Here is a 15329-nt window from a genome sequence, read left to right on the forward strand (position 1 = left end):
AAGGAATGGTGACGGAAAGAGAGAGTATATGCAAGAGCAAGCAAGGAACAGGGGGAGAAGAAGAGAGGAGGGAAGAGAAGAGAAACGGAAACATTGCAGTTCAAAGACACACAAAATTATGACCTTCTCCTCCTCTTTCAATATCCTCTAAAACCACTTGTCTCTTCCTGATCCTACGCTCTTACTGCACCCTCTCCTCACTCTCCTCTCCATCTCTCTCTCTCTCTCTTCCTCTCTCTCCTCTCTCTCTCGTCTCTCTCTTCTCTCTTCTTTATCTTCTCTCTCTTCTTCTCTCTAGTGAAATGAAATGGCGATAGAGATTATGATCGTGAAAATGTACATAATGGGATGGGATGGGATGGGATGGGATGGATAAACAGATAGGGAGACGGATAGACAGATTATATATATATATATATATATATATATATATATATATATATATATATATATTATATATATTGAGAGAGAGAGAGAGAGAGAGAATGGATGGACGGAAAGAGAGAGTATATGAGCAAAGAGCAAGCAGAGGGAACAGGGGGAGAAGAGAAGAGAGGAGAGGAGAGAGGAGGAAGAGAAAACGGAAAAATTGCAGTTCAAAGACAACACAAAATTATGACCTTGACTCCCCTCCCTGTTCAAATTAGTCTTAAAACACGTTCGTTTTGCTTGCACTGGGACACACGGCTTTTAATGACACCAGGTAATCTGTAATCAACGATTCTGTTTCATCATAAATAAAAAATCGAGCGTAAAACTGCATCGTTGTTTTCGAGTCTCTTTGGATGTGGTTGCTAGGTCCCGGTTCGATCATAATAATTTAGTTTAATTTAATTTAATGAATTATGGTTGTAAGGAAAATAAAGGGGTTAAAAACTACGTAATATTTTTTCGTGTTTGTATATATATTGTCTTACTTGATGAGTGTAATGGAATTAGAAAAAAACTATATATATACAAAAAATATTTTCCTGACTCCGCATATATTTTATCCCTTGTTTTTTTTTTTTTTTTCAAAATTAGCACGTATGCAGCATTAGCATTAAGCTGATAATGCACAACCCCTTCCTCGCCTCTTATCACGTGTGCTCTCCGTGTCTCGCAGTCCATCCCCCCCTTCCGCCCCTCCACCCTCCCCCTCCGTCTCCCTCACCCATGACCCGTACCCTAATCCCCTCCCCCCCCCTCCCCCAGCATCTCTCCGGCACTTCTCTTGGTAACTGATACATGCTTTAGCATTTAATAAGGATGCTTATGTTTGTGTCTGTTTATCGTTGCCCTCCCTGTCTTTTCGTGTACTGCTGTCTAGAATGTGTCTTTCAAAAGCAGAACCAGGTTACAAGGAATAGTAAAAGAACTTGACAGACATACACATTCTAGGAAGCAGTATAAGAAAAGACAGACAGATTAGTGAGACACACAAGTAAGCATCATATATATATATATATATATATATATATATATATATATATATATATATATATATATATATAAAATTTGTGTGTGTGTGTGTGTGTGTGTGTGTGTGTGTGTGTGTGTGTGTGTGTGTGTGTGTGTGTGCGTGTGCGTGTGCGTGTGCGTGTGCGTGTGCGTGTGTGTGTGTGCGTGTGTGTGTGTGCGTGTGCGTGTGTGTTTATGATATTTTGACAGAGATGTAGATAGATACACAAAACACACAAAACACACAAAACACATACACACACACACACACACAACACACACACACACACACACACACACACACACACACACACACACATTTACACATAAATAAATAGATTATACTACTACTATGCTTGTGCGTGTGTGTGAGTGTGTGTGTGTGTGTGTGTGTGTGTGTGTGTGTGTGTGTGTGTGTGTGTGTGTGTGTGTGTGTGTGCTGTGCATGTGCATGTGCGTGTGCATGTGCGTGTGCATGTGCGTGTGCATGTGCGTGTGCGTGTGCATGTGCGTGCGAGTATGTGTGTGTGCGGGTATAGGGCATTCCTACTATATGTCTACATATTTTTTTCGCATATCTCTATATGCATAACCACTTACATCGCAATTACTTAAACCATGACTAATTTTTTTTCATATTAATCAGCATTTACTTATATTGCTAGCGTGGCTTTTCTACTGTTTATTCGTGAACATTCACAAATGAAAGAATAGTACTCTTTATGTGTATTATATCTTGGCAATTTCAACGTTGGCAACTGATCTGGAAGGACTGAGTGAATTGTGTTGTCGGAAATCCCAAATATTGATTAAAACTATAATATGTAAATTACTGTCTTAAATGAAAACTACTTGTCGCTCTCGTTACGAATAAACACTATTCGCAACTTTTCCAAAAGCCTTGTGCAGTTGCTAGTTACCGGCAAGTTGCCACGTCGGCTTTATAAGCTAATTTAAAATACCTGACATCTCTTTATGGACTGCCTTCCTTAAATCTATATCTTAGATATATATGCTTGGGCGTGGCATTACTTTTGGCACAAGCACATTGTAAACAGATTGTCAAATCATGCGACTCTAATGATATAAGTCACCGGAAAAAATGAGTGGGGCTACTTCTCTCCAAAGCCACTTTTTACTGGTTTTCTAACTGGTTAGCATGTTTTGTTATATTAAGTAACTATAGAACCAGAGCAGTTTGGTAACAGTGCGATCTACACAGTAAGCAAACGTGAAGCAGTTTACCCTCGGATAGCATAGTAATTGATAGGTCATACCTCGTGCGGCAGTTTCGCTGGTCCGGGGGAAAAGTAACTGATTGATGATGTCATTCTGTCAAGACTGAGGCAAGATGTGTTCCCTGACGTCTGTCCTGTGTCTCTGTACCGGTTGGAGTGAGCCACAAAGCCTTCTCGTGTGGGTATGTCTGGAGCACCCACCGCACCACACCCACCCACGAGATCCCTGATTGGAAAGTTCCAGTTCTGATCGAGAAGCAGGCGGCGTTTTTCCTGTGTCTGATGTCACATTTAAGGAAACGATAGCTGTATTGGTACGTTCATTGTATGGAAGGAAGGCGGGCAAGTTGGTAAAGTAAACAATTCAAAGGGATTGCAAAGGGACGAGAGTTAAAGAGGTCGCGGTGGGCGGTTCATAATGCTACCTTGGACGAAACTTTCTGGAACTCCACTTGTAAACGTTACCAGCACACAATTATAACGCTTAGCACTGATCATTATTAAGCTGAACATTCGATGCATTCAGCCTCAGCACAACCACTGCGAGCGCCTCTTCCCCAAATCACAAATAATATTCCGGAGTGATTTCAAGACGGGAATAGAGTGGAAAATTAACATTTTCCGGCCGGCGTGTGACGAGCCCCTCCCGGCCGCGCAGCCCAGCAACAGCGCGGGCATCGGTGGCCGGGAAGGTAGGCCTCATGGCAGGCCGTCGGAGGCAATCTGTAAACTTCCGTAATGTCAAGTGGATATTTCTATGCCAGGCGCACGTGTCACTCTTTGCTTGTTCATGTATTTGTTTGGTTGTTTATTTTTCTGTTTTCTTGGACGTTTAGCTTACTCTTGTGGTTTATAAGAAAGGTAAAGTCAAGTTATGTTTTAAAGAATTTGTGAATGGCATTCCAAAATAATATATGTATCCCATGAAACTTGCAAGGATAACGCCGATCACACACACAGCCATACGTGTGTGTGTGTGTGTGTGTGTGTGTGTGTGTGTGTGTGTGTGTGTGTGTGTGTGTGTGTGTGTGTGTGTGTGTGTATATATATATATATATATATATATATATATATATATATATATATATATATATATATATATATATATATATATGCATGTGTATATATATATTAGTATATATGAAATATAAATATAAATATATATGAATATGTATGGATAAATATATTAATATATAATGTACTTATATATTTATATATATATATATATATATATATATGATATATAATTAATATATTATATATATATATACTCACACTCGTATATATATATATATATATATTATATATATTATATATATATATATATATATATATATATATATATATATATATAAAAACTACACACACACACACACACAGATATATATATGTATGTATATATATATATATATATATATATATATATATATATATATATATATATATATATATATATATATGTGTGTGTGTGTGTGTGTGTTTGTGTGTTTGTGTGTGTGTGAGTGTGGTGTGTGTGTGTGTGTGGTGGTTTTATATAGTATTTATATATATGTGGTATAGTTATGTGTTGTGTGTAGTGTGTACATATAATTTATATATATATATATATATATATATATATATATATATATATATATATATATGTGTATGGTATGTATGATTTTATATTTAGTAGTTGATTATATATATTATATATATATATATATATATAGTGTGTGTTGTGTTGTATGTTATTGTGTGTGTGTGTGTGTGTGTGTGTGATGTTGTGTGTATATGACTGCCAGATCACATCTGGGCAGACAGTCCGGCGAGACATTCTTGTCAGTGCGACCGCGTGACGAGCTGCGACGAGATATCTGCGGCCTCGTGGAGTGATCAGAGCGAGAAGCCTTCTCCGGGACTTTGCTAGGTCCCAGAAGACTGAGGATTTCTGGCTCCTGGTATCAGCGCTCCAGGACATGGTATAGCGATACGGGGGTACTGTGGCCAAGGAGATGGACCACATTCTTGTCACCACTCGATGTAGGATTTTCCAGAATTGCAGGATTTCCCCGGAGTGCCGAGTTCTGTGGCACTGACCATAGGCTGGTTGTGGCTACCCTACTCTTGGGTGTTTCACTTGGACAGACTGAGGGAGGAGGAGTGTGCCCGGAGGCTCGTCATGGCAGTCTCTGGTAGGTTCACAGAACTTGAAAATCTGACAGATCCAGTTGCTCCATTTTTTTTTTTTTTTTGCTTTATCACTGTATTATCCATTCTTTCCGCACTTACGTTTGTGGAGGAGCATTGTAGATTAATGCAGATCTTAATCTTTTGGGTCCGTTGTGCATTCTCATTTTTGTTGTTGAGATAGAGATAAGATAATAAACTGCTCCTCCCCCTCCCCCTCTCTCTTCCTCACCCCCCTATCTCTCTCTCTTCCTCACCCCCTTCCCTCTCTCTCTCTTCCTCATCCCCCTCCCTCTCTCTTTCTTTCTCACCCCCTCCCTCTCTCTCTCTTCCTCATCTCCCCACTATTTTCTTCTTTCCAATCTCTGCTCTACTCCTCACTCTCGCTCTTTATCTCTTCATCTCTCTTCCTTATCTTCTTTATCTTGCCGAAATGGACAACACAGAGGAATCGAATACGGAAAACGAAAAACAAAACAAAAACAAACAAACAAACAAAGATAGTTCAGGAACATTTCATTTGAACTGTGGCTCTCAAGCGGGGGGAGGGGGAGGTAGATAAAGGGGGGGGGAGAGGGAATCAATCTGCCAAATCTTAGTATTTTGCTAGAAAACGCATCAGATTATCCCTACACAGTAAAAATCTGGTATTACTGGTAATTATGATTTATTTCTTTTCGCCCATTTTCTCCAGGAGGGATTTATCCGTCCGTAAACAATTAAATAAAATGATTGTTAATATAACCAATCGCACTTCATAATATATATACAAATGAAAGGGCGAGAAGGGGAGGGGCCGGGAGAATTTGCTTGAAAATTAAAAGGGGTGTCATGAGAAAAAAAAAAAGTCCGAGAACCACGGCCTTAGAAGCTGCATCACCATGTCATCAAAATGCATATCTTAAAAGAAACCCCGAGTTAGTAACCATGGCGACAAATACCTAAAACTAGACTCTTTTATCAAAACCAAAAGGAACTCTAACATTAAAACATGGATAGAATGATATCTATGTACAATTTAATAAACAAAGAAATTCTTCCTCGTTAGTCTGCATTCATCAAGAACCTCGACTTCGACCAAAAAAGCAGTCGTTTTTTTACATTTATCAACATCTATAAATCTCTAAGGCCTTAAAAATTATTTTGCATGTTCCCAGTATTAAAGAACACGTGTGGTTTTGAGTGAATGTATGTATAGTATACCGTATGTACATCACACAGAGAGGAATGCACATATCTATATGACTTTCATGCAATTTTTCTCTTGATTTTCTGTTAGCTTGTTAAAATAAAGATAAAAAAAAAATACGAATCATTAATTTTCTTATAAACGTGTTCTACTAATCGGATATATTTTATAAATAGAACAGATTATTGATTATTTGGAGGTCAATCCTGTTTGTTGCATTTTTTATTTCTTGGAAGAAACGGCTTCTTCATTTCAAATGATACACTAATTACATTTTAGGAAAGGATGACCTAATGACGGAGAGACTCTCTCTCTCTCTCTCTCTCTCGCGTTTTTTCCTTCTCTTTCTGTCTCTTTCTCTCTCTCTCTCTCTCTCTTTCTCTCTCTCTCCCAAGGCTGTTTTCTTCCAGGCAGTAGAATAACACATTGAATTCATACAAACAAAACAAGAATAATTTAATGAATTTAATAGAAAACTTTAAAAAATACAGTGATGGCCATAATTAAAATGAAATTCAAATTAAGTACAAAAGTGACAACGAAGGGGAACTGAGATCAGAGTGCAAGGATTTAAGCAATAAATATCTAATACATGTACATCATTACAAAAATAGAAGGGTACTAAGCATTGGACCAGAATAATCTGACAATACATAGATACTATGAATATGAAAATGGCTGCTTGGATTGAATTACAATTAATTACAATAAATAGATTCTTAATGTGGAAATAAATAAAATATAGGATTATATTACTATGATTTGCACAATAAATAGGTTATCTCTGAATTAAATATCACAAATAAATACTAAAAATACATGGAAATATACAAAAAGTGTGTGTGTATAAATATGCATTTACATATCATGCAGGTATGTTTGTTTGTGTGCTTGTTTGTTTGTTGGTATGAATGAATGTATGCATGTCTTTATCCTAGATACTTGAACGAAATACCACAAGTATTTCAGTTGAATATCCTAAGATACTGGAGATAAACATATCAGGTAACATCAGTATTTTGGATTCAACAACCGAACATTGATTCAGGAGTTGCAAGGCACCATCTGATACAGCACACTGTCGTTGTTTGTCTCAGGAACGAGGGAGATGCCGGTCGGGCTGGATGACAGATAGAGCCCTGAAATTCAGAAAATTTTATTCCATGAGTCATTCTGTTTAGCAAGCGGATTTACATATCATAATGTGTAAATATTTCTGCGCGATTGTAGTCTTGTAATTCCGTTTCAGTTGTGAAACTACACGTGCGCATTACTAGGCGGAAAACATTTATATGAGTTTACGTTAAAAAGATTAAGTATATCCGTTTTCTACGTATTGCCATTACCATGGCAACTGTTTGTAACGCATGTCTGCAAGGCGCTGATCACATTCCTCGGTTTTGAAATACTTAACTAATGCACACACATAATTACAAACTTCAGAAATACCAAACATACAAAACAACTAAGTCAGACAACTAATGCACAGACACCGAGAAAAGTACTGTTCAGTCGCTGCTTTCTGAGTGTTTGATAAAATTGTTACAATTAACTCTGTGTAATTCTCTGATTCACAAGATCTCACCTGACTGGATGTGCTTGATCCTCGTGTGCATGTCTCCTGGGTTATTGGTCAGCAGGAAGAAGCGGTCGTCGATCGCTTGCACTGTCATGAGGTCACTGCTCGATCCTTGCTGTAGCGGAAGGGATAAACAATGTTAATGGTCGGTTAGGAAGAATTTTTCAACTTCTTGTTAGAAAAATATAGATGAATTAATATATTTATATGATTGCATAAATTGGTAATGTGTAATGTATAAGGTAAGATTGGCATATATTAATTAAATAACTTTTCTGTTGAGAAAATCCATTCTTGGTGGAGAGAAATGTCAATACTACTGACCAGGCTACACTATCTATGCATTAATTTCGATTTCCCAAGAGATGAGAAGAAAGAAGAAGAGAAAGCAAGGAAAACAGAAGACCTGCGAGTAAAAAAAAATAGGTGCACAAGAAATAAAAAAGAGAGAAATTAAAAAAAAAAAAAAAATAGACGAAAAAAAACAGAAAAAGAGAAACAAGAAAAATACGACAAAAAATAGAAATAGAGATGAACACTCACCACAAGGGAAACCGAGCCCCCTGTCGCCTTGATGAATTTCCCTCCGAGTGGACTCTCCAGCACGATCACGCCGTTGCCTTCCGGGTAGGGCGTCGACGGGTTAAATGTATGGAAGGTGAAGCATACTGCGATAAGGATGGGAGAGAGAACACGTTAATTAAAGAGTTGATAATGGGGAAATGTTTGCTGGAAAAATTATCATTTTCAATAGGTCTAACGAGAGAAGAGAGAGAGAGAGAGAGAGAGAGAGAGAGAGAGAGAGAGAGAGAGAGAGAGAGAGAGAGAGAGAGAGAGAGAGAGAGAGAGAGAGAGAGAGAGAGAGGAAAAGAAAGAATTTTGATAGTCAAAGACTAAGAGAAAAAGAATGAGACCTAAACAGAGAGACAAAATTAAAAGGAGAGAACGACAGATATAAAACAAAATAGAAAAAGAAAATACATAGAGAAAATAATAGAAAGAAACAGCCGCAGAAGAATAGAAAGACAGAGACGAGGATACACAGACAGACAGAAGGAGAGAGAGCAACAGAAAGAGGGCTACGGAGGGCGCAGCCGAGCCTCCACCTACCCGTCTCCGAGTCGTGCTGCAGCCCGACGGCCAGGGCGGCCCCGTCGGCCGTCACCTGCAGGAAGTTCGCTTGGTCGCCCTTCAGCCTCAGCTTCAAGGAGCCGCTGGAGCCGTAGGACACGCTGCGGGAGGAGGCGCCGGCGGATCCTGAGGCGAGGGGATGGGGATCGATTAGAAGATGGAATGGTATCCTTGCAGTTGGGATATATATATATATATATATATATATATATATATATATATATATATATATATATATATATATATATATATTGTATATTGTATATATTTGTCTACTGGCCGTGAAAGTTTTGTTTCCAAAGACAAGCATTTTTCTAACATTAATATACTGTGATTTTATATTTGTTAGGTTTCTTGCGATCTCTTATCACCAGTAAGGCTAAGGCTGTCATTATCACATCATTATCACTGTCGCTGTTACTATTTATCATTACCACTAACATGAATCTAGATCGAAAACCTAAAGAACAAATAAATGAATAAATACTCACGTCTGACACGATGTCTTTCCTCCGAGACAGCTGACATGATCAGGTTCTGCAAAGGGAAAACAGGGCGTTAGGAAAAGGGAAAACGGGCAAGAATTGAAGACAAGACACGCACGCAGGCAGGACAATCGAGGCACTGTCACACCCTCCAGGACAGAGGCCGGCAGGTGTGGCCGGGAGGGGCAGGGGGGGAGAATGTGGAAGGGGGGGAGGAGGGAGGAGGGAGGAAGGAGGAGGGGGAACGAACAGGAAGAAAGAGAGAAGGAAGAGAGAGAGAGAGAGAGAGAGAGAGAACGAGAGAGAGAGAGAACGAAGAGAGAGAGAGAAGAGAGAGAGAGAGAGAAAAAAGAGAGAACGAAGAAGAGAGAGAGAGAACGAGGAGAGAGAGAGAAAGAGAAGAGAGAGAGAACGAGAGAGAGAGAGAGAGAGAGAGAGAGAGAGAGAGAGAGAGAGAGGAGAGAGAGAGAGAGAGAGAGAGAGAGAGGACGGAAGAAGGAAGTAAGCAAGGAAGCGGGGATGCCCGTCTGGTCCGAATTAGAACGGGGGACACCGGGACCGGCGTCCTTGGCTGCATTTTATTACATTCTTTATGTGCTGTTCAGTCGCTGCTTTGTGTTTGTTGGTTATAGCTTTAGCAATTAACTGTGTGTAATTCTCTGATTTACTTTGATATATATATATATATATATATATATATATATATATATATATATATATAATATATACACAATACATACATACCTATCTATCTATCTATCTATTTATCTATCTATCTATGTTTTTATGTATGTACATATAACTATCTTTTTGTTAACAAAAATAAGTGTAATATATCTCTCTCTCTTCCTTCTGTTAGCACATTTACAATTCCTGAAAATGTAGCTCACGTAATCTATGTCGGGAACAACAACAACAAGAGCCGACTCTGTTTACATGCCGCCGGCCAGTCAACCTCTCGACTCGCCTGATATTTGGTACAGTAACTTAGTATGTTATATTTTCTATTAAATGTATATCGGCAATTCATCATAAATGGGACAAAGTTGCTGAAAACAATGCTAACTGGCCTCTTGGTTATAACACTGATAGCCTGATAAACTAGATGAGGTGCAACGGAATGATCGTTAACAGGTACTTACCGAAGAAAATGGGAATTCGAGGTTCATTTCAGGGACAACCATCTTGTATCACTAGTTGTAGTTTTGAAAACTGAAAAAACTGTGGAAAATTAAAAAAATTTTGTTTTACTTCAGTGGATAGCATTAGACCCGATTAGAAAAATTTTATATTTTTCCAAAAGAAAAAACCCAAAGATGGGGGAATTTTTAATCAAAAAGCCCAAGATTTTTCCCTTTCCCCTTTTTACGAGTATTACATTCCCCCTATGACCTGGGATTGCCCCTTACCTTTTACAAAAAAATAAGGTATCGCACACGAAAAACCGGGAAAAAAACCCCCCCATTTTAAAAGAACAAGGGGGGGGGTTTTTCCCCATTTTAGTGTTTTGTGTCTCAAGTGTTTTCCTGAGGGGATGAGTGGAAAAAGGGGGGGCCCAGGTTCTCGTATTTAATCCGTCCTCTATGACGTCACGGGAAAAAGGGGAGCCCTTTGGGAAGGGGGTTTTTTTACCGGGGACCCCCAAAAGGGGGATTTTCCCCTTTTCCTTGGGAAAATTAAACAGTGGTTCCAATTCCCGGGCCTTTCCCCTTTTTATGGTTTTCCCCCAGGGGGCCCTTTGGGGGGCAGTTTCGGGGGGAAAGAAAAACACACTACCCCCTATGTTTGTGGGGCTTTAAAAGAGGGAAAAAGGGAAAGAGAGAGGAGAGAGAGAGAGAAGGAGAGAGAGAGGGGGGGAAAGGGGGAAAAAGGGGGAGAGGGGGGAGAAAGGAGAAAAGGGAGGGGGGGGTGGGGGGAAAGAGGGGGGAGGAAAAGAGATGAGGGGGGGGGGGGGGGGGAAAAAAAGGGAAAAAGAGAGGAAGGAGGGAAAAAGGGGGAGAAAAAAAGCAAGAGGGGGGGGGGAAAAAAAGGGGAAAGAGAGGGAGGAGAGAGAAAGGGAAAGAGAGGGGAAGGGAAAAAAAAGAAAAAGGGAAAAGGGGGGGGGGGGAGAGAAGGGGAAAAGGGGGGGAGAGAAGAGAGGAATAGGAGAGAGGGGGAGGGAAAAAAGAGGAGGGGGGTGGAGAGAAAAAAAAGGGAGGGACAGAAAAGGAAGAGGAAGAGGGGGGGAAGAGGGGAGGAGAAGGGGAAAAAAAAGAGAGGGGAAGGGAAAAAAAGGGGAAAAAAGGAGGGGGGGAGAGAGAGGGAAAGGGGAGAGGGGGAGAGAGGGGGGAGGGGAAGGGGGGGAGGAGAGAGGAGATGAGAGAAAAGAGAGAAGAAGAGGGGGGAGAGGGAAGGGGAGGAAAGGAGGAGAAAAGAAAAAAAGAGGGGAGAGGGGAAAAGGGGGGGGGGGTGGGGGAGGGGGGGGAGAGAGAGAGAGGGAAAAGGGGAGGAGAGAGGAGAGGAGAGAGGGGAGAGAAGGGGAGAGAGAGAGGGGAAGGAGAGAGAAAGGAGAGAGAGAGGAGAGAGAGAGGAGAGGGAAAATGAAAAGAGAGAGAGAGGGGATAAAAGAGAGGGGAGAGAGAGAGGGAGAGGAGGAGAAACAGGGGGGGAAGGGGGGGGGAGGCGAGGGGGGGAAAGGAGAGGAGAGAGAGAAAAAGGGAGGAGAGAAAGGGGGAGAGAGGGGGAGAGGAAGGGGAAGAGAGGGGGGGAGGAGAGAGAGAGAAGAGAGGGGGAGAGGGAGGGAGAGAGACGAGCGGGGGAGAAGAAGAAGAGAGAGAGAGAGAGGAGAGAGGGGGGGGGAAGGAAAAGGGGAGGGGGGGAGGGGAAAAAATTAAAGGGGAAAAGAAGGGGGAGAAAAAGGGAAAAAGGGGAGGGGGGAAGGGAGAGAGAGAGGGGGAGAGGGAAAGAGAGAGAGAGAAAAAGAGAGAGAGGGAGAGGGAGGGGAGAGGAGGAAAAAAGAGAGGGGGGGAGAGAAGGGGAGAGGGAAAAGATAGAAGAGAGGGGAGAAATTTGGGGGGAGAGGGAGGAGGAGAGGGAGAAGAGGGGAGAGAGGGAGAGAGGGGGGGAGGGGGGAAAAAAAAGAGAGAGGGGGAAAAGGGGAGGGGGAGAGGAGAGAGAGGAGAGGGGAGGAGAGGGGAAAGAGAAGAGGGAGAGAGGAGAGGGGGAAAAAGAGAAAAAGGGGGAAAAGGGGAAGAGGGGGGAGGGTGAGAAAAAAAGGAGGGGAGAGAGGGGGAGAGGGGGGAGAAAAGTGGAGAAGAGGGGAGAAAAGAGAGGAGAAGGGGAGGAGAAAACGAGAGAGGGGAGAAGAGAGAAGGAAAAGAGAGGAGAGAGGGAGAAGAGAAGAGAGAGAGGGGGGTTAAAAAAAGAGAAAAGGGGGGAGGAGTGGGGAGAGAGGGAGGGGGGGAGGGGAGGGAGGAGGAGGGGAGAGAGAGGGCGGAAAGGGTTTAGGAGAGAGGAAGGAGAGGAAAAAGTTTTAAGGGGAGAGGGGGGGTAGAGAAGGGGGAGGGGGGGGAGAGATCGGGGAGAAAAGCAAAAAGGGGAAGGAGAGAGAGAAAGAGGGGAGGGGGGGAGGGAGGGAAAAAAAGGGGAGGGAGAGGAGAAAAAAGGGGAGAGGGGATGAGAGAAAAGAGAAAGGAAAAGGGGAGAGAGGGGAGAGGGAAAAAACAGAGAGGAGAGAGGGGAAAAAGGGAGGGGGAGAGAGGGGGAAGGAAAAAGAAGAGAGGGGGGGGAAAAGGGAAAGGGGGGAGAGAGGGGGGGGGGGAGAGAGATAGAGGGGGGAAGAGGGGGAGGTTTGAGAGAGAGAGGGGGAAGGGGAGACGAGAGAGGGGAGGGGAGAGAGAGAGAAGAGAGGGGAGGAAGAAAAGGAGAGAGAGGGGGGGAGGGGGAGGGAGAGAGAGAAAAGGGGGGGGAAGAGAGAGAAGGGGGAGGGGAAGGGGGGACGGGGGAGGAAGGGGGAGGGGGAGGAAGGGAGGGGAGAGAGGGGGGAAAGAGAGGAGAGAGAAGGAGGAGGAGGGGGGGAGGGGAAAAAAAAGGGGGAGAGAGAAGAGAGGGGAGAAGAGGAGGAGAAGAGAGAGAGAGGGGAGAGGAGAGGGGAAGGGGGAGAGAGAGAGGAGGGGGGAAAAGGGAGAGAGAGAGGGGCGAGGGAAGAGGGGAAAGGGAGGGGGGGAGGGGAGAGAGAGAGAATGAGGGAAAAGGAGAGAGGAGAGGAGAAGGGGAAAAAGGGAGGAAGAGGGGAGAAGAGGGGTGGGGGAAAAGAAAAAGGGAAAGGGGAAAGAAGAGGAGAGAGGATGAAAAGGGGGAGAGAGAGAGAGGGGGGGGGTGGGAGAAGGGGGACGGAGGGGGACGAGAAAAAAGGAGGGGAGGGGGGGGGGAGGGAGAGGGGGGGAAAAGAGGGGGAGAGGGGAGAGAGAGGAGGAAAGAGAGGGAGAGAGAGAGGAGGAAAGAAAAAAGAGAGAGAGGAAGGAGAGGGGAGAAAGGGAGAGGGGAGAGAGGAAAGGAAAAGAGAGAAAAGGGGAGAGAGAGAGGGAGGAAAAGAGGGAGGAAGAGAAAAGGGGAGAGAGAGAGGGGGGGGAGAGCGAGGGGGGGGGGGGGGAGAGAGAGGGGAGGGGGGGAGAGAGAGGGAGGAGAGGGGAGGGGAAAGGGAGGGAGAAAAGGAGGGGAAAAAAGAGGGAGAGAGAGGGGAAAGGGGGAGGAGGGGAGAGAGAAGGAGAGGAGAAAAGAGAGGGGGGGGAAAAAAAAAGAGAGAGGGGGGGGAGGGGGAGGAGGAGGAAAAACGGAAGGGGGGAGGGGAGAGGAGAGAGGGAGAGGAGGGGCCGAGGAGGGGAGGGAGAGGAGAGAGAGGGAGAGGAGAGAGAAGGGAAAAGGGGAGAGAGGGGGAGGGAGAGAGGGAGCGGAAAAGGGAAAGGGAGAGGAAGAGGAGAGAGAGGAGAGAGGAGAGGGGAGAGGGGTGGGGGAGGGAGGAAAGGGAGGGGAGAAAAAAGGGGGAGGGGAAAAGGGGGAGGAAAAAGAAGAGGGGAAGAGAGAAAAGAGGGCCCGAGAAGGGAGGGGAAAAGAAGAGAGAGAGGGGGGGAGGGGAGGGGAGAGAGAGGGGGGGGGGGGGGAGGGAGGGAAAAGAGGAAAAAAAAAGAGAGGGGAGGGGGAAAGGGGAGAGGAAAGAGAGAGAGAAGGAAAAACGAGAGGGGAAAGAGGGGAAAAGAGGGGGAAAAGAGGGGGAGGAGAGAGGGGGAGGAGGAGGGGGGGAAAGGAAGAGAAGGGGCGAGAGGGGGGAGGAGAGGAGGAGAGAGAGAGAAGAGAGAGAAGAGAGAGGGGAGGGGAAAAGGGGAGGGGAGGGGAGAGGGGAAAAGAGAAGGGGAAAAAGGAGAGAGGGGGAAAACCCCCCAGAGGAGAGAAGAGAAAAGGGGAAGGGAGGGAGAGAAGGAGAAAAAGGGGGAGAGGGAGGGGGAGGAAAAAGGAGAGAGGGGGGGGGAAAAGAGAAGAAGAGAGGGGAGAGAGAGAGGAGGGAGGGGGGACGGCAGGAGGAGAGAGAGGGGAGAGGAGGAGGGGAAGGAGAGAGGGGGAAAAGGGGAGAGGGGAAAAAAGAGAGGAGGAGGAGAGAAGGGGAGGGGAAAAGAGAGGGGAGAGAGAAGGGGGGAGGGGAAAGAGAGAGGGGGAGGGGAAAGGGAAGGGGAGAGAAAGGGGGAAGAGGGGGAGAGAGAGAGGAGAAGAGGAAGGGGAAAAGAAAGGAGAAAATGAGAGAAAAAGAGAAAGGAGGGGGGGGGGAGGGGGGAAAGAGAGAAGGGGAGAAAAAGAAAGGAAGAGAGAGAGAGGGGAGGAGAGAGAGGAGGAGATAGGGAGAGAGAGAGAGAAGGAGAAAGAGAGAGAAAAGGAGAGAGGAAAGGGGAGAGATAGGGGAGAGGAGGGGGAAAAGGAGAGGAAAAGGGGGAAGGGGGGGAAGAGAGGGGGGGGGGGGGGAGTAGAGGGAGAGAAAAGAGGGGGAGGGAAAAGGGGAGGAGAGAGAGAGAGAGAGGGGGAAAAGAAAAAGGGGAAAAAGAGAGGAAAAAAAAAAGGGGAGACCCGGGAAA

General features: G+C 44.3%; 2 protein-coding genes across 2 annotated transcripts in view; both read right to left on the reverse strand.

Moving 5' to 3' along the window:
- LOC119599182 (probable phosphoserine aminotransferase) overlaps positions 1-3256 on the reverse strand; it is a 14557-nt gene extending 11301 nt beyond the window's left edge. Inside the window, exon 1 of the mRNA XM_037948929.1 lies at positions 2718-3256. Coding sequence (XP_037804857.1) covers positions 2718-2771 — 54 coding nt within the window. The 5' untranslated portion in view covers positions 2772-3256. The remainder of the gene's footprint in view (positions 1-2717) is intronic.
- Positions 3257-6485: 3229 nt separating this feature from the next.
- On the reverse strand, positions 6486-10460 carry LOC119599047. The gene is made up of 6 exons (XM_037948793.1): positions 10374-10460; positions 9238-9283; positions 8726-8872; positions 8159-8283; positions 7622-7730; positions 6486-7175 (listed from the first exon to the last, which is right to left on the reverse strand). Exons 1-6 carry the CDS (start codon positions 10413-10415, stop codon positions 7081-7083), a joined length of 564 nt encoding a protein of 187 aa, XP_037804721.1. The 5' UTR covers positions 10416-10460; the 3' UTR covers positions 6486-7080.
- Positions 10461-15329: the final 4869 nt, after the last annotated feature.

Source organism: Penaeus monodon, chromosome 42 (assembly GCF_015228065.2).
Source record: "Penaeus monodon isolate SGIC_2016 chromosome 42, NSTDA_Pmon_1, whole genome shotgun sequence".
Taxonomy (NCBI): Eukaryota; Metazoa; Arthropoda; class Malacostraca; order Decapoda; family Penaeidae; genus Penaeus; species Penaeus monodon.

Excerpts from the sequence above, each read along its gene's own strand:
- LOC119599047 (XM_037948793.1), bottom strand. The coding sequence starts at position 10,415 with ATGGTTGTCCCTGAAATGAACCTCGAATTCCCATTTTCTTCG. Across the intron at positions 8,284-8,725 it reads GCAGCACGACTCGGAGACGG|TATGCTTCACCTTCCATACA; the intron begins GTAGGTGGAGGC and ends TCCTTATCGCAG. Across the intron at positions 7,176-7,621 it reads GATCAAGCACATCCAGTCAG|GGCTCTATCTGTCATCCAGC; the intron begins GTGAGATCTTGT and ends TCTGAATTTCAG.